Genomic DNA, 20,382 nt, shown 5'->3' with positions numbered 1-20,382 from the left:
AAGACCAAGTCCTCTTATTGCTTGTTGTCCGGAAGAAAAGGCCAATCCCGACATGGAGACAACCTCTTTTCATATGAGACTCTTTGTTTTCTTGGATTTTCTTTAAAATTATTTTTGCTACAGCTTTTTAAGGAAGTATTAATCTCTAGGTTCCAAAGACTGAAAATAAAAGTTGTGTTCTCAGGCATCCAACTACTTGTCTGTCACCCCAAATCTGGATAGTTGTAGATCATACAGTCACAGATCAGTGATAAGTAGTTCATAAACTGAAGTACCTTGTCTGCAAAAATAAACATTAATACATATGGTTTTTTTTAATATATAAAATAATGTACACATAATTCTAATCGTGATATTCTGACATTTTGTTAATTTGATGAAGGAAAAATAATTCCAAACAAAACATGAATTATGGTGTGGCTAAGTTGAGAATTAGAAGTTCTACAGGAAAGATGACATAGTCTACATCTGTGTCAACTGGGAAGCACACATTAACATAAATTTTGCTCTTTCCTGGATAACTAGACTTGCGATGCTACTACCAACCAGAGAAGTCCAGCTTGCACATGCTTACATGTGAAATTCCCTTGATGCAGTCTCCACTAATCTTCTAAGTGTTGTATGTGATTCCTTCTGTGTGCAAAAGCTACAGGGCAAACAGCAATCAATGTGTAATTTGACTTGATGCCCTTTGAGTTTCCCAGTACTCTGAAACAGGCAAAATCACTTAGAGCAGATGATTCAATTTGTCAGGCAGCACTGTGGGTAATGTGCATCAGCCTTAATTCAGCTGTAGCAGAAGAGGGTATCTTGTCAGTCCGTCAGCATATTGGGCTGGTAATTCACAGGAGCAAGGCAGAGTAGGATGTTAGCCATAAGCAATCCAAGCAAGAATATTTAGTTAGAGAGGAACTCATGTGCATGAACAAATATTAACATTTATAGTCACATAGCAATACATTTTATAGACATAAATACAGCGATTGTAGCTATTGAAAGGAAAGTTCACAGACAGGTGCTTTCCCACACACCTCCCCAAAGCTCAGTGAAGGAACAAAGAAATTCTCCCTTTGGCTGTTTTGGAACATGGTTTCCAGTTTTCTAGGCCACCATCTCTCAGGAGGTTTTTGTTTTGGTTTCACTTTGGTTTTGGTTATTTTTGCTCTCAAACTGCTCGGCGTATCTGTCCCAGAATTCTGAAACACAGTTCTGAGAAGGGAAAGGTAAGAGGGAAACGCAGGTTCCTCCATTTAATATGGGGTTCAATGGTGAAGTTTTATCCGTACAAATCAGCAAAGGCAGAAGGACCCCTTGCTACACTTCTGTCAGACCTTTGTACACAATGTTTGAAATCATGTAACAATAGAAAATTATAACAGAGCAAAACAATGCATGTCTGTTGTTTAGTATATTAATCTCAGTAAATAATCATTTACACTAATTGTATCTACATATGAACAATCAGTTCTGTTGTCTAGGGTTTAAAAGCCCATTAAAGAAGACTATGTATTGGTATGATACCCTTGATTCCAGGATTTAGCTGAAGGTTATAGTAATATTCATAGAGGTAGGCAGACATTAGGCCTATGCAGACTTATAATCCCCTTTTGTAAACAATATTTTTATAAAATATACAAATAGGGTATTTGAGAGCATCCCAGGATCATACCTTAGCTTCTGTTTGAAATGTGCTAGAATATCTTTGGCCTCTATTGAAAATACAAAAATATCTAACCTGAGAAACAAGTGAGATATCCTACAATTATTTAAACCACATAAGACACAGAAGAATATTTTATCAAAGATGCAGGAGTACTCACCTTTCCTGATAGACTATTTCTTGAAATGTCAGGGTCCTAGAGAATTACCTCTAAGCCTCCAGAGAGCATATACTTTTCGTTATTGCCTCTATTGTTTTTCTGAGCTCAAATTTGGCCCAAATCATTCAGACACAACATTTCAACAAGCATATTAACCCAAGCAGTGCTGGATAGATTTCATACATAGTAAAAAATCAAGCATCTGAAATACAATCACCACAGAGGATATCGCAAACAAGTGTGCCCTTCCCATTTTAATTTTAACAAAAGGCCTCAAAAAGCCTTTACACTTTTGTGCAAATTGCCTGCCCTTTGTGCAGCAGTGTCCTTGCTGGGATGCTGATAACATACGCAGGGCACCTACAGTCAACACGACTTTGCCTTTCACTACCCTGATTAAGTAAGTAGTGTTCACTTTCCAGGAATCCCCCATGGAGCAGCAGCATTCCTGTGTGCCTGGCTGTAACAGCAGTAATGACTGTATTCTGAGAGAATTTGAAAACCTTCCTCAACACACTTATTTCTGTTTTTCAACCTATATTCAAAGCAATACTTTGGCATTGCTATGTAATTTTTGACAGGGTTACAGTAAATTCATCATGCTAAACTGAAATGTTTCTGGCAGATGTCTACTCTGCAACAATCAAGCTATGTGTACGGTAAAATATGACAACCATAAAGATACTTCCAGTTGTAAAAATTACGAATATAATACTTTATTAATGCTAACTTGGAGCACAATTATGTGGTATATTATTTATTGCTTTAATTAGGAAATATTTATTTCAGAAACTTGCTTTAGTTTGTTATTTGGATAATTTTTTTTTAAATTTAGTCTTGAGTCAATAAGTATGATGGATAAAAGGGAAATAAACAAGCAAGTATGTTAATACCAAGAGAGTTTATTTTTCAATCCTTCAGTCTTTTCTTTCTTGACTACTAGCAAATTATTTTTTCAGCCATTTCTAGTTTTCTTCCTCAAGACATTCTTGGAACAATGGATTTAGAAAGCTGTTTGGAGGGGAGAGGGGGAAACCTTGAATCATTAAAGGGGAATACCACAAAACATTTCCAAATATTTTATGGTATTCCCCTTTGATGAGTTCCAAAAGTAAACATAACAAAACAGGAGACAAAGAAGTAGGATTTATTTTGAAAGTAATTTAAACTATTCATATGCATGAGAGTCAAGCATAAACCACGCAGAAGAGCTAGTTCCATGAGTAGAAGAACTAATTTCCATTTGTGTGATTTCAGTTGCTCAGCTTGACTTCTATGCATTTAATAAAATGTGAACTTCAGTAAGTCTCCCTTCTGTGGATTCCCTGACAGTTTACAGGAGGTTACCAAATTCTGCCAGTGTCTTCTCACTGGGATAAGAATAAGATTGGTCTCCTTTAATTTTCTTTGGCTTTTTTAAATTGGTCTCACTTTTCATTTCACTTAAACGAGACCACAAGGCTTAAAAATCCTTAGTAGGGAGTAAGAAAATGGATAAACACATATGCAAGCATATACATCACTGTGGATTATTAAACCCTTTTCTCTCTGGAAACCAGGAAAAGAAAAGGGTAAAATTCATTGGGTCATTGGAGAAATCCCCATGTCACATAATACAGTCTTACAAACTACTAATGATTTCCATAGGGGTCAATTTTCATTTTATCATTTGACTCTCTTAAGAATAACACAGGACCAAGGAAGCCTAAGGGAAATAAATAAATAAATAAACCTAATGGTACAGTTTGCCAGCTAAATTTCTCCTGGAGTAAGGGAATGCAAAATTATAGCTGGATCAATGTAACACAGCATTTTATTAGCCTCTAACTAAGGAGCAGGGAAGTGAAATACGCAGTAAAGTCTCCACACACGTCTGACCTCTCCACCTGCCCTATAATTTCCTGCATTGCAAGACGTGGAAGGATAGTGTACAAAGAACAGTCAGTACCTACTTCCTTTTCTCAGCCCAGAGGAATTGGACCTTCTAGCTCTGTATTTTTGATTTTTTAACATTTCAGAGTAGATTTGTAATGGTTATGATGAGGCTACTGGCAGCTCACATCACACGAATCCCATTGGTCCTTTGTTTAATACACTGGAATGCATTTTGTCTTGTGAATTTTCCATAAACTTCTATATCATAGATGAACTTTCATGCTTTATTTCACTATGAGTGAACTATTTATCTTAACACTGCTGCTTATCTTCCTTTCACAGCCCATTTTATTAACGTTTTTTATATTAAGCAAATTCACTTTTTATCTATGATGTTTGTTTTACAGGTAATTCATCCAATTTAAGGTATTTTCTTAGGGACTTCAATTTCATTTTGCACTTGAAATTAACATCTAATGTGTTTTACATTTTTGAAATAGAAATTAATCTTTATTTGAATTATTAGTCCAGAACTATAACGCACATTCACCATATTTGAATGTTGGTATGGGAATCATCTGTGACCACTTATGTACAACTACTGTGATAGAGGATATATATATTTGTGTTGTGGAGATCCTGCAGTGGTAAAAAAAAAAAAAAAAAAAAAAAAAAGTGTGTGTGTGTATTCATATACACACAGAGCCTTTTAAAGGTAAGTGTTAACTCTGAGAAAAGCATAAAAGCATCAATTGTGGACCATGACTACCAGGAGGTGAGGAATCAAGTGCTGGGTTTGATGGTTTGTTCAACTCATTACTATCTTCACAGCTACATTTGGGTAAGAAATTGTACATCCATTTTTGTTTGGCTTTAGGGTTTAGTTCTTTCTGTACCTCTCTGGCAGAATAAGGAAAGCTTCAAAGCAGTCTCATTTGTGCCTGTGAAGATACAAGTACAGATGAAGTCACAGCTTAGTCTTCTGCTGGATAAACTTGAGTAAACCACACTTTGAAATTCTCTCTTTTTAAAGTGATTTTATATCTCTAAGTAATTTCTGATGTTCTATTTTGAACTTTCTGTTTTTCAAAATATGAAGGCCTGAAAGCATGTTCTGAAACTGATTTCCTTAGCACACTCACTCTTCCTTGTCTCCATTGAAATATCAAAAGGTCACCATGAAAGGCTGCAGGATTTCAGCTGAAACTCATTGTTCAGTACCATCTTCACCAAGATCCTCAAGCCCTTTTAAAGTGTTTGAAATTATTCTTTTTTATATTAAGTAAATTCTGAATATTTCCTTTCCCTATTATAGCATGGAAATGCATTTTCTGAGATGAGATCCATCCTACCAGGTTCAGATTGCTCTAAATAAGCACCTTGTAATGATATGTATTTATTTTACTGTTCCATCAATTATTGATTCTATGAATTATGCTAGAAATGTTTCCAGATCATTGATTAAAATGTTGAAGAGTTGCAGGCACAGTACTAATTTCCTCAGAACCTCTCTAAAATCACTCTTTTAAAATGTTTTCATTTGACAACTACTTACTAGGGTTTCAGGCCTGTCAGTTACTTGGTTTCAGCCTACAGCACCTGTACATATTAAAGAAAAATACTGCAAATCAAGATGTCATATAAGTCCTAAATCAAAAGTGTTAAGAACTCAGGTATATTATGGCTATACAATTATTTTTATAAAACTTTTATTCTCATTAGTGAATAATAATTGAGAAGTATTTTCCATAAAACTACATGGACATACATTAGATCTTCTCTGTGAATAAAATTATTCTAATTACCATTTTTGAGCATGAAGAGTAGTAAGGGAGCACTAACCTTTTGAAACACAGTTTGTTTAGTTAAAATCCACTCTCACCTATGATCTTACAACATATTGCAAGGCTACTACAAGGTTACAGGTAAGTTCAATAAGACAAAACACTCTTCAGTAGCTTTTTTTTTTCCTTCATAAATATGTATTAAGCATCAAAGAAGCAATGACACCCAACAGAACTGGACAGGAAGTTTCAGTGAAAAATAGAGGATGCTGGATTAGTAAATCAAGTGGCCAAAAGAGTGGCAAGAATCTGAAAGCTGAGATGGAGTGAAAATACAGAAGTAACAAATGTAGCTAAGCTTTAATGACATGGCCGATATATTTTCTCATTTTGTTTGCTATTACAACATTTGCAGGTCTCCGTTCTGGAAATCTTAAGTATTCTGCAAATCTCATGAAAATCTTTCAAGGGATTATGTAGATGATCATAATGCTGATTCTTTCAGCTGTTTCCTTTATAGAAGTTAAGGTGCAAGTGAAATACTGTCAACATTCATGCCACAGAAATCCCTGCACATTATAGACATGAATGTATCTCTTACCTCAATACATTATCCACCATCTGTGCTTCTTATTAGCAGAAAAAAATTTCCTTCATGAGTTGCTCCCACAGTCTTGTCATAGTTGGAAATGAGAAGCCCAGCTCATACAGTTTATAATGCCTGAAAAAACACAGGTTGGGACTAGATTTCTTTGGATTACACAAGAGAAACTGGGCAGGAGTATACAAACCGTATGAAAGGTTATGACCAGGGAATGGTGATTGTTCTACACATCCACTGGGAGTAGGACAGGGGTACCTCAGTTTTATTTGCAGAAATGGAAATAAGATTAAATGGGATGTAAGGAAAAAAGCTTTCTGTCTACTAAATTCTACTGTAGCACAAGTAAGAACCATCTCTAGTGTCCAAAATCCCTTCATCAGAGGCTTCCAAGAACATGTTTTTAGACACAGCTTAGACTGCTGAACTGGAAGTTCTCTACAAGTTTGATCCAATCATGTAATTCTGTGTTTCCACAAGATTTGTATGTACATTTTGGGATTAATATCTTTCACTATTAGCTTTATTTATACGAATGATTATGCAAAGTAATGTCTAGAAAAGTTGGAAGTTAATATTACTCAGAAACACAACAAATTTTTGTCCTTTCCAAACAACGTGTAAGGTAGGGGTTCAGTATGAAATATCTCTTTTTCCATTTACATACACATATACTACAAAATTATTATGGTTCTGCTTTCAGACATTATAGAAATTAGTAGCAGCCTTAAAAGGATGTGATACATGTAAATATACCATTTTAACACCAAAAAAAAAAGATTTTTCACCACAGATTTTGAAACAAGACTTGCATATGCAATACATGGAACAATCTAAAAATCATTTTGATGCATTATGAATCACCTGTAAAAGAATAAGTAAGTGAGGCCATTCTCAATTTTGGTAAATATTTATAGAGCCAAACAATATGAAGTATATGTAACAATCAAATTTCTAGTGAAAATGTGTGCAAGAAGGTTTATTTTGAAAGGAAAATTCCTACTCCCAGTGTCATACCCAATTAAATTCTCCAGGTAATGACCCCATTTGCATAGAGAGCTGAACCCACAAGTGGGAATTTTAATGGGCACAGCACCTGAGTACATTAATTGAGAGTGACACTACTTGAACTAGTTTTGTGCTTACCCCACTGAAAATTCTACTCATATTATTTTTAATGTCAAGCTACAAGTCAAATTTCAAGATGATGGATTTGTTCTTTTTTAAGCATTGAATTTGAATAAAAGGCGGCTTTAATTCTGTTATGCATTGCATAGCTTTAACTAATCTGTAGTTCTGATTCTCACCATTGCTTCAATTTTTCAGTGATTGGAATTTAATTTTATTCATTAATTTGCAAATAATTAGATAGAAAATAATGCCTTCTGCAGCTAAATTACTTCTGGATTGCTGTTTAATGTACTTTAACCGGAATATGTGTTGCGGTTAAGCTGACATAATAGTTTACTAAAATGTAGTTGTGTAAATATGTCTAATTATGCTTTCTGAAGAAAAAAGAGTGAATATAAAATTTCAGCCATGGATACCTTAATTTTCTTAAACTTAACCCCATGAAAGCTTGGTAGTTGCAAAACAGATTATTGAGGCAGAGACAGTGGTTGTCAGGAGTAGTGGGATCCTTGCAACACATTTCCCTTTATCCTTCACACGCTACTTCTAATGACCTTGAAGTTATTGTGGATTCTAAACCACTGCTGTTAGTCTACATTAAATATGTAATCAAGGTGTCTCCTCCTCACATGAAGGAACAGACAAATGGAATTGCATTTCCTAGGGAAGAAAGAAATACTGCATTGTTTAATACATTTATTCTTCCCAGCTTGTTCTTAATTAATCCTCAGTAACTGAAGCTCAGAGTCCAAAAGCTAGCACATAATATATATACATATACACACACACATACATATATGCTACTCTAAAATGTGCTAATTTGAAACTAATGTGCTAGTCTCATTCTTGCAAGCAGAACTATTTTGAAGATTCTCACTTTGCCAAATTCTGCAGAATCCATTTTGATAGAACTTCTGGTGCTTTACTTGAGCAAGAAAAAAATATTCAATAAATTTTCATTTTGAAATATTTCAACAGTATTGAGCTTCAGTTATTTAGATGCTAAGTCCAAAGTTCCAAAGACATTGCTTTTACAAGTCTCTTTGACTAGAAGTTGCATATAGCAGAGAACATACAAAAGATGAAGAAACAACTTAAAATGCAACATGTATCTTGGTATTGTTCCAGACTTAGATAATGAAAACCCTTTCAATTCTCTTTGAACCAAAATTTAAAAGCAAAACAAAACCAAACATACTACCTTGCAAAAAAGCTAAGGAAACAAAGGTAGACACAGTGAATCTGGTGCCTAAAAAAGTAGGACTGTAACATGAAACGTATTGGAGTACAGCATATTCACAGTGTGGTCACTTTGTGCAACTTGGAGATGAGACAAATTTCTGAATCCTACATCACTGATTGAAGAGGAATTGTGTAGTGCTTGGGCAGCAATTACATACCCTGCTGAGATGATATAAAGAGCCTCAATTATAGTGGAGTATTTTGCCAGTTAAAATAGCATACGCATACCAGAATAAAAATCAGTAAGGCACTAGTAAATGTATAAAAGGTATTATACAGTCTTTCATCTTACATTCCATTTTATGAGTACTGAATGGTAATGTACTAACAATTGCTATAATATGCGTACATAAAATAAGAAAACAGGATTGTGCGCAGTGTTTTATTAAGCGTGCTGAACTGATAGGAGAATTGTTCAGCCTGGAAAAAAGATCTTTTGGGTCACCTAACTGCAGCCTTACAGTTACCTGAATGGAGCCTAAAAGAAAAATGGAGAGAGACTATTTATAAGGTCATGTAGTGATAAGACAAGGGAAAATGGGCTTAAAGCTGAAAGAGGGGAAGTTTAGATTAGATATTGAGAAGCAATTCCCAATGTGAGGGTGATGAGGCACTAGAACAGGTTATCCAGAGTAGCTGTGGATGCCTCACCCCTGGAAGTATTCAAAGCCAGGCTGGATGGGGCTCTGAGCAACCTGATCTAGTTGAAGTTGTCCCTGCCCATGGCAAGTGGGTTGGAATCATATGACGCTTAAGTCCCTCCCAACCCAAGCCATTCTATGAAGCTAAGATTAAAAACCATAAAGACATTAAGAACATTTAATAAAATTAAACATTGGCCTGTTTTGCAGAATGATAATTCAGAGACCGTTCTCTTTCCAACTATAGTAGAAATATCCCATCATATTAAAGATTTCTAAAGGCGGGAAAATCCATCCTTTTATGACAGTAACAGCAAATCACTGGTAAATAGCATAAACAAGTGTTTAAGAGTAGGCTAAACTTTGTACAAGCAATCAACTTCACATTCAAGTCCACTGAGCACACCCAACAAGTGCATCCTGGAAGTGTGTGCAGCACATTTTAACTGAACTTCTTTCAACGTTAAAATTGAGTTAAGGTCTCCCTGCTCTCTTTGGAAGTGCTAAGAGCTGGCAAAAGGTTAGGAAGGTAAGGTAAAAGACAAGTTTAATGTCTGTAGGATTCTACATCTACTACTGTCACCATCAACACAATGTGGAGTTTTCCAGTACATGGTGTATGCACTCAAGGACTAAGACAAGACATTAGGGAGACATTTCTCTAAGGTTTAGCTTAATTTTGGGCCAAGAATAGGATTTCAGATACATCATTCATTCTATGATCTGTTACATTTTAGAAAGTTACAAGACTGGAGACAAAAACTTTATCATGGAGATACATCAATATAACTGGCACTGCTCTCCAAGAACATACATCAAATATTACAACCATTAAGATAACATAAAAAAACCCTGAATGTGTGAAGAGCTGAGAAAAGTTTCTCATTTAGAATATTATAATAGTGACTCCTCTAAGTCAACACACAGTTCTTAACACAAGAACTATGACTGAAATAGAGCCATTATTCAATCCAAAATCTCCTGAATGCTCCTGATCCTTCTTCACTTTTTTTCTAGAAATCTTATGTATTATGGATAGCTAAACCAACTTAAACAGGTGTCAAATGATACTACTGGTCTATGTGTTTATCAGTTTGTTTACTGAAACAAGTATTTTGGTGCATACTCTCAATGTCTTCATGATACAAGCTCAAACAGAATTTCTGCCAGTTTTATCACCTTTCCTCTTTCCTCACCTTTCCAGAGAAGTAATTGTTTTTTGGCCCTCTACAGGGATATAGATGTAGAAAAATTAGTGCAAAAGACTGTAGACATGCAGTCTCTGCATTTTTTAAGTAGTGTAAGGATGTTCACACTTAGCTTAAGCCAACATGCAAAAAAAATCATATGAATACTAAAAGCTGATTACACTCTTGCTTCAGCTTCTTTTTAGTAAACTGAAGACTTGCTGTGGATGTATTAAAATAACTTTCACCTTGATAAAATTTAATCATTACTGGAATTTCACCTGAATAATCCATTTTCACCAAGGAATGAATTTTCCCTCTTAATGACAAACTTTTTTACTGCTGGAGGTACATGCTAGCACAGCTTCTAATGCCTGAGTTGGCTGAGCTCCACCTGTAAGACAACTTGTACACACCAGTTCACCCTCTGTGCAAGTCACCCAAAGGCCAACACCTTTAGGAAGGATTAAAGCAGAAAAAAAGACCACAAAAAGTCATGAAATTATTCTTCAGAGGACTAATAAGGCAAGACTAGAAGAAGGTGGTATCCAAAGTTTCAAAATAAAGATCTTTATTTCAAAATAGTGTTTGCAAGTAGCACATCCAATTGATATAAAATACAAACAGCATATTTTTCAAATGGGTCAGTTTGCAGAACTATAACCCAAAATACTGTACAAGTTCAGAACTATTATAAAACAGACAATTAAGTTCTAATGTTTTCATTTTATTTAAACTCTATTTTCACATTTGACTTCTAATTCTGCTTTTTTTCATTACACAAGGTGCTTACAGGAATGATTACAGAATGAAAATTACAAAATAGAATTTAAGGATATAAATATAGAAAGGAATTCCTTAAACTACATGCTAATATTCTCTGCTACAAAGATACATTTTTCAAAAGTTTAATATATCTATGACAAACAGTAGCAGATTACATTTAAATGCCAAACAAAATACACGATTTTTTATTTTTTCAGTTATTTGTAATACTTTGATATTTCTAATCATGATCAGGTTTAATAATACTATTTTCACTTCATAGTATTTCAAAATAAAGTGGGAAAAGGTACATCTCTGTGTGGATGTCCATGTGTGTGAGAAAAAGTAGATACACATATGCATGAACAAAGTTCTCATAATTACTGTTCTCATACTTTCAATAAATCAAAAACCCACTAAGTTCCAGTAAGTAGAAACAAGGGCTTGTGCAGGGCAAACTCTATAGATAACTTTTACACAGGAAAAGAACTCTCTAGATTGGTATTTTTAAATTTTTTAAACCATATTAACCTGTCGTAAAAGTAATTTTTAGTAAGATCTAGCATTCACTAAAATACACAAATGTGCATTTCCCAAGCACAGAACTGGAACTGCTCCAGCAGGACACCGATATTGGGCCAAGACAAGAGACTGGAATTCCTCTTCCCTGTCCCAAAAGCACAACCAGACAAGAAACAGCCATAATTCACCTCTCTGTGACCAGGACATGAGGAAAGACAGTTCATGGTGCTGTCTAGCCTCAGAGAACATGTTCCCACAACCAGGGTGTCAACCACAGACCTGCGATGGACAAAGTACTGTCTAGACTTTTTCCAAGGTGCATTGAGTCCCAATGCTCACTGTGATGCCCCCAATTTCCCCAGAGGCATTATGCCTTACAAAGACAAAATGCCTCCAGGCAATGCCACTCAACCAAGGCACCTCTTCCCCCTTCCCAATGTGGTTCAGCCTTTTAGGAGTCATAATTGAGCCCCATGAGCCTGATTCTGAGCACTGGGAATTTATCGGTTTAACTATATTATTCCTTATTAGCCTGCCTATTACCATAATATTTTTGTGCTCTCTAACTGGAATTTAACCAATAGAAAATTCTGACATGAATGGAAATGCTCTTAATTTATATAATAAGGATCAGACTCTGGCCCAATACATGGGGAAAAAAAATATAAGAATAATACTTGTAGCAAATATCAAAAACAGATTAGGAAACCCTCTGAGGGTGAATCTGCATTGCATAAGAACACACCACAATATTGCATATGCTAAGGCAAAATGTAACACTTCCCAGCTCCCTAGTATAGTTAAGGATTCGGCTTCAGTGATAACTTGCAGTAGTAGGCACTACTAGTCAGTGTTCACAAGAAGAAGCTTGGGTTAGTATCAGACCATTTGTCGACTTAGCTTCACGCTCCTGTGATCTTTAGCTTGTCACATTTGCATAAATTGAATTCACTATAGTAGAAAGAGACACTTATGGCCAATTCACTCAACACACATGCTATTGGCTATTGATGACTCTTGTAACAAGGCCTGAATTTAGGAGATCTACAAATCTACACTTTACAAATGGAATATCTGGAGTGTAAACAGGAAAGTTTAAGTATGTGAGATCAAGATGTGTGGGTGGTTTACATAGAAAAGTTTGTGAGCAACAGACTTGGAGGGGAGCAATTAGCAGATGGTAATGAAAATGGGTACTTTAATTCCCTAAGACTGGGAATGCCATAAACCTCTTTATGTGTTCCACAATTACAATTACAAAAGAGAGAGATTTCTTGGAAAACCTTAATGGTCTAACAGGGAATATACAGTTAGGTCCAATGGATCCTAACTGTATTTTTCAAACATTTTAAATACCAAGCCTTTTATTTTTAAAGCATATCATATATTTTTAAATGATTTTTACATAGTTATTAAAAATAACATTTAAAATTTATCTGAAAATAAACATTTTTTCACTTGCTTTTTGTATATAATGACAGAATTTCTTGATCAAGTCAGTTTTAATTTGTTTTTTATACCCTGTTTAGATTCTGCTATCCTTCATAGATCTTTCTTACACCATAAAGAAATAAATACTAAGCTATGTGACATTGGCTCCAAAGCCACAAACACCGACCAGGCCATTTAATGTACTGGTTTAGATTCTTGAGTTAACATCTAATGATTTTCCTCTTATAGCAAATTTCTGAAGTATTGTTAGTCTATTAGTTTTCTGACTCTAAGGATATATTTCATGTCTACACAGATTTCCAAAGTCTCTTTCTAAGACAAAGCATTTCAAGTAATAATAGTATTGAACTAAAATGATAAGGTCTCTATTCTGTCTTGATTGATGACAAAGAAATCCTGGTACTCTTCTAGTCCAGGGCAAAACTTATATTTGACTTTAAATTGTCAGATAACCTCAGCAATGGAAAATACCAGGAGTTGCTCTCTAATCAATGAGATATTCAAAACAAAAGACATATTGCCAACATGACCACTGTAGCAAAACCAATGGCAGATTTCTGATGCTGGCTTTTGAATTAAGTTTAAAGCAATAGACAGAAGTTGGTTTCATCCCAAAAAGAGAGAAATAGAGATATTTTGATTTTCAAAATGCCTGAAAGGCATATTATGCATGGAGGCATTTGAGTGTTTAAACATTAAAGTAGGTAAAGGCAAATACTTAAGGCTTTGACTTGCAGTCTGTTCTCAGATCAAAACCTATCACTCGATTCAAATGGCATTTTTGCCTTCATATCACCTGCTGTATCAGGCCTATAATTCACTTTCAGTAAACTCTTCCATTTGCAAAGCCAAAAGGAAGCTGGAATGTAGCTTTAGTTTCACATACAAAACTATACAATTCGTGTTAGAATACAGATTTGAGGATTGCTTTTTAAAAAAATATTTATATAAAGGGAATTAACAGTGCAAGTTTGAAGATCCTACCTTGACTTTCTTCAAATGTATTTAAAGAAAAGCTCTCCAGTTTTACTGAGAATAAAAGAGAAAGGGATAAATATTTCACGATGGGAAGCATATCCCACAGCATTCCATGCAGATCTCCAAGCAATCTGAAGATTCACAACAGGTGTCCATGATGCCACAGTCCATGTCACACGGGCAGTTGCAGTCGTCCCCCATCTCGTCCCCGCAGCAGCAGCAGCAGGCTTCCGACGCGCAGATGCCACAGGACGCGTGGCCCAGAACAATGTTACACAGGGTGAGGAATTCACAGAACAAGCAAGCCAGGATGCAGTGAACACAGCAATCTTCATAGTGATAGTTCACAGCATGTCAAGAAGAAACAAAACCAAGAAAACAAAACCAAAAAAGTCAAAGAAGAAAAGAGAACATCATTAATATGTCATTTGAAATCCAGATACATCACAATGTCAAATAAATAGCTGAATGAAAATGGTTCAGAGTAGACATAATCTACCACAAAAAAAGTCCTTCCCTGATAAATAACCTTCCTTATTCCCCTCAAGGGTCTAAGCTAGCTCAGTCCTTCTCAGGCCTAGGAGGATTATATCAAGAGAGACAGGAAAAGGATTCAAAAGAGGCTCTCACCCTTTTAGCTGCAGATCTTTATTCCAGGTTGGTGTCCCAGGAGAGAGAGCGATCCCAGGGGACAGGGGTCTTTTCTCAGGGTTTCTGAGGGAGGGGCGAGCTGGCACACAGCCAATGGGGTCAGAAGGGGAAGGAAGGGTCAGACTACAGGACAGGAGTTCCAGGGGTCCCTGAGGGAGAAGAAACCATTTCCCCAGAGGGATGTAACACTTCCCATCTTCATGGTCACTTACTCATCCCCAACTCTGTGTAAGTTACCACTTCACTTCATACAAATCCCAAGTACTAAACTGCTCAGAGCTGCTCAAATGAATCTCCTTAGTCATTTATTATGTAAAATATCCATATCTATTATCTTCAGTTATACATTCTTATACAAACTGATTTAAAAAAAATTAAAAAACAACTAATGAAGGAAACTACCAAAAATTATTTCCAGCCCTTCCCAGTTCATCTCGCCCTTCTGAAACTGTTTTGTTTGCTCAATACATGCAGAAAAAAATAAAGAAACTAGTTGACTAAACATTGTTGCTTTCTTTCTCGTTTTTTTGCACATGTTAAAACCAGCTTAATGTTATATTGCATGTTATATGCATTTCTTACTTTCAACAATATGTAAAATATTCAGGCAAAATACTGATTTTTCTATTGCTTTTCTACACAAATCTACTGGAAATTGTTTTAATGTTCTGCTTCGATCTTCAGGAGTTCTTAACTACACCTGAATGTCAACATCCAGCTTTTAGAAGTACTAAGTACTATACTAGTAGATTACACGGATAATTAAGGTGTCCACAAACTATCTGCAAAAAATACAGCAGCCAAAGAATAAGTATATGGAATAACTTCCAACAATCCATGAGACATGACAGGAAAACATGGATTGGAATTAAACGTGTCAGTGAAAAGGAGACTGCAGGAATGAGGGATATACCAAATTTTACATAATATGAATAAATTCATACGTATAAACATATTTAATTTGTAAGAGGCAATGAATAGTTATTCAGAAACAAAATGAAAACTTAAAAATACAAGATGTGCTCAGGATGGAGAAATACTTTTCCCTCCTAGCCTCAACTTTCATTCTATTTACTCCTTGCAAATTTTGAACTCTTTAGCCACAAACAGGTGAAGATTGGGAAAATGTTCTGGGGAACATATCCTGCACAACCTCACCCTATCTCCTGTCCCTAGAGTCTATCACAAGTATCCTCTATGAGAGTCTGTGGAGAACGACAGGATATTGAGCTATATGGATGACTGGTCTGAGCACCCACAGACATTTTGTTCTATAGACGTGATCTTACAGTTCACAGGCTGAAGATTGCTGTCATAGGGGAAAATTTGCAATTACTTGCAACAGTAATACTATTTTCAGGCTTCCTAACCAAATTTATAAATGTAAAACATTATGCAGTAGCCATGACAAGTATGTTGATTGATTCCAAGTACCTCTAACGTTGCAGAAACTCTGACTGCATGATAGTGCAGTGATGACTTACACAAGCAAGCATGAGTACTTACAGCAATGCAGACACAGAGGCTCAGACCAGCCAAATCTGTCCCAAGAAGCAAAGGAACTACTTGAAACCCTTAGCCCACTCTTACTTGTTATACAAGATGATAACTCCACTTGGGCATTTCTGTATTGCAATGTGGCCAGTCATAATGTACTACTGAACTCTTTGCTCAAAAGGAAAAAATGTAAATTTCAGAAAAAGCAAGACGAGGGAAAAAAAACCCCAAACCTTAACCTTAAAATCTCCCTACTATGGTGCAGGAAGCAAAACTGAGAGGAAACCACAGGTACATTTAGAGTGCTTTAAAGAAAATTATTTCTTGTATTAAAAGGCTTCTACCTCCAAAGACATAATGTCGCTAAATAAATGACCTTCATAGAAAACACAGAAGATATGTGAAAGAAAGCTGGAGAGTATCAGTTTGCTGAAGAGGACCAAAGCCAGACTGATAGTGATTAATTAGCTGGTTGTCATGGAGATGGTGTTAAATATGCTCAGGTAAAATATCCTTTCAGATTTTCTTTTAACATGAAGGAAAAAGATAAAGAAGCCAAGAGTTCTATCTCAGAAATCTTCGTTTTTGGGGAACTAAGGTTTTAGTATATTGCATCTTTAAAATACAGCTTGAAGAAGCTAATAAAACAACAACAAATGTTGTTCTACAAATTTTTCTTTAGTACACCATAATGAAACTTTGTGTGTATACATATTGTAAATAGGAAGTTCAAAAAATCTTGCCTGCTTCATGCAGGGATATGTAAAATTGCAGGGAGAGAAATACACATTCACAGATGTTATAATATGTTTCTATTGATAGGCAAGGAACAGAGTTCAAAGGTTAAAAAACAGAGACTGTACTCAGAAAGCATTTTCTGGACCCACAAAATAACTTTTCCCTCTAATCTAAATAAGCCACCAAATCAAGACTTACAAGAAGAGGCCGTGTAGATTTAAATGAAGGTATTTCAAAGGTAAAAGCGATGAAAAATGGTCCAAGACACAGTAAGAAATTTTGGCCATTAGTATTATTATGGCAACTCTGTAGAGGGCCTTTTTTTCTCTCCTTCATTGACTGGAACACTAAAAGGATTTATTTAGCTACCCTTTATTTTTATTTCCTTCTCCCCAGATGGCAAACCTAATATTCAAAAAATCTTTATATAACAACTTTATTTAACCTCCACAAACAACAGAAAGCAGAGACACCTTTTAGTGCTCTCTTCATTCTTGCAATGACTCATTTGTACAATGAACATAAACTTTGATCCACATTTCAAGGACAAACCTGAAATAATCATGCCTTTATGTTCTTCATGTTATTGACTTTTAATAGCTATCCAGGTAGCAATTGTTTAACACATGACAAAACATGCTGTTACCTAGTCCTACCTAACTTGCTGAATTCAGAATCATGGCTCTAAAGGGCTGTAATATAGTTGGATAAAACGGATGGAAGAATCATTGCTTCCATGTATGACCCCTATTTCTTGGCTTCTTATCTACAGATGCAATTAGAGGAAAAAGATACAGTTACGCTGTATTTTTGTAGGAGTAACAAACCCACATGCCATACGAAACTCATCCTCCTCTCCATTCCTACAGCAACCTGTTGATTCCACCAGACACATTGCACAGCTAAAACCCACTGCCACTACGATCAGTGGAATACAGCCATGAGGGTGCTATACAAAGCTCACCTCAAAAGATATGACCCACAGATTTTTCATTATCATGTTGGAGATACCACTACAATATATTTCATTGCTTACACAAGACACTTCAGTATTTTTTTCCTGCTTATAAGACCAAGGAGACTATTTTAAATTACATGTTATTCTAAATTTCAAAACTTATTAGTACATTAAGAATAAAGACTATACTTAATTTCCACTCTTTAACCTTACCCCATCAAAATCTGATACTTTTTTCCAGATGATTGAGGAGTGCAACACTTTAGTCTCACTAGAACTAAACACATTTTATGCATTTGTAAACTTTAATGTCTGACAATGTTTTCTGGAAATTTTGAGAAGTATATTCTAGTCTTTTCTAATATGAAAATGATACAGTAATACCAGTTACGACACAGGTGGCTGCTTAAAATCATCTATTTCTTTAAGCTCTTTTTTGATTGAGAATCAGAGGGTCTCATTCTTCTTTTCCCATTAGATATAGTAATACAATCAAAAATTAGGGGCACATCTTCATTGTGGATGGAACTCCATTAGCCTTGATGCACTACCATGATGCACTACCATTGACTCTGATGTTTCTTGAGGTTTAAGTTTTCATTAAACAAATTTCCGTCTCTGTGGAAGTATTTAAGTTTCATCACACAGGCAAATCATTAATGAAGACAAACTTTTTCTTATGGCTTCTACACTACACCACATCAGTCTCAAATTTCCATTGTTTTTCAATTCCTATATTACACTTTTCGTTAATTGAGAAATGCTGCACTAGAGACTGTCACTACATAAAAGTGAGAATGTGGGGTGTGAACACTGTCCAGTGGCATACTTGAAAAAAAATAAAATTCCAAACCAGTACATCTACCTTAGTTCTTTTACTGAATGCTTCTGATTTCATCAAAACACCATATCATATTTATTGACTAGATCCAAGCTCCCATAAGCTATGCTGAATGGCATAAATACAACAGTCTTGATCTGTAGGCAGTGCTAGTACATTTTATTAGACCAACTCGTGTTTGGGGAAAAAAGATGAGCTTTCAGATACTCAGGCTTATGTTCATTCTTTCATTCTGTCTGGGATGAAAGTTAGACCTGAAGTAAAAAGGGTCATCCCATCTGACATTTCTTAAAACCAATGTAAGTGAAGGTGTTTCCTTAATCCTATGGCACATCCCCAAAAGGAACAGATTTGTTAGGGAACTTCATTAAAACTGGTAAATAATGCCAAGGCAAAGAGAACCTAACCAACATGTTGGAGTTTTTGCTGCTTTGTATCGTACACACACACCCAACCATGTGCTGATTTAACCAAAGAGTGGATACAGAACATGTAACATCTACTTTAACTGAATTTTGAATGTTACCACAGACAATATCCAGACAACAAACAGGCCTAAGATCCCTTCAAGCTGTTTACACACTGTTACAAAAGCTCAGAAGGCTCCACTTCTAACTTACCCCAGTTATAAAAGGTCATTTAAGGAAAAGAAACAGTATCAATAAAACAGTAAAACTATTTTAATGTTTGTCCATGTCTTTAAACATTTGTATGTGCATATCACTTTTTACTTCTAGAATTTCTGCATGAGGTATTAGCACAGTATCCAATTTCTTTCTTTACTGAAACATACATTTATTTTATTTGATTGCAATTTCCCTTGCATCAACTTCTCTTCATTTTTATGAAAAGGTGCAGCTCTACTTAAAAAACAGATTTTTAAGAAAACTATCAGCCATCAAAACCACACAGGAAATGCAGAAGGTGAACTGAAAAATGCACAGAGAAATGTATGTGCAGGCTGCTATGAGCCGCTTTTGTAATGTCTGACACTAACCTGTCACAAGCTGACTCAAAAAGCTTTCATACCAAGCAGGCAGGTCTAATATGATAAAACTTTTTCACGTCTACAGCGGTAAATAAGCTCACTTACAGGATGATGACCTCGGTCAGCTTCTTACTAACTATATTCACCAAGTTCAGACAACTCAAAACAAATCTCCAGGCTCTCTGCTGTCTCACAGAGAGAATCAAAAAGGGCAAACCCACAATCAAAGTGACAGCTGAGGTCTTCAGCAGGGGTTTCCTGCGGGCCCCCGCAGAGCCCTGAACAGCAACCCCAGCAGGAGCTCCAGCGTCCCGCGGCAGGCGGCGGCTGGAATGAGCACACAGCGCCAGCGCCAGAGCCCAGCCGGGGCGGCACGGCCCGGGAACCGCCCAGCACAGCGCTCCAGAGGGGCGGCAGGGCCGGCAGCGGGAGCCCCGAGGGGCGGCGCACACACCGGGACACACACACCGAGCGGTGGCACACACACACCGGCACACACACACTGACACACACACCGGGACACACACCGGCACACACACACCGAGCGGTGGTACACACACCGGGACACACACACCGGGACACACACACCGAGCGGTGGCACACACACACCGGCACACACACACCGGCACACACACACCGGGACACACACCGGCACACACACACCGAGACACACACACCGAGCGGTGGCACACACACCGGCACACACACCGG

At 36.3% G+C, this 20,382-nt stretch overlaps 1 protein-coding gene across 1 annotated transcript in view; it reads right to left on the bottom strand.

Annotated features, from left to right (window-relative positions):
- Positions 1-10,835: 10,835 nt before the first annotated feature.
- MDFIC (MyoD family inhibitor domain containing) overlaps positions 10,836-20,382 on the bottom strand; it is a 53,500-nt gene continuing 43,953 nt past the window's right edge. The window contains 1 exon segment of the mRNA XM_063396705.1: positions 10,836-14,327. Within this exon segment, the coding sequence (XP_063252775.1) occupies positions 14,080-14,327 (248 nt within the window). The 3' untranslated portion in view covers positions 10,836-14,079.

The sequence above is a fragment of the Prinia subflava genome, chromosome 4 (assembly GCF_021018805.1).
Source record: "Prinia subflava isolate CZ2003 ecotype Zambia chromosome 4, Cam_Psub_1.2, whole genome shotgun sequence".
Taxonomy (NCBI): domain Eukaryota; kingdom Metazoa; phylum Chordata; class Aves; order Passeriformes; family Cisticolidae; genus Prinia; species Prinia subflava.
Note: the sequence above shows the minus strand (reverse complement) of the source record. Positions and strands in the feature narration are given on the sequence as shown.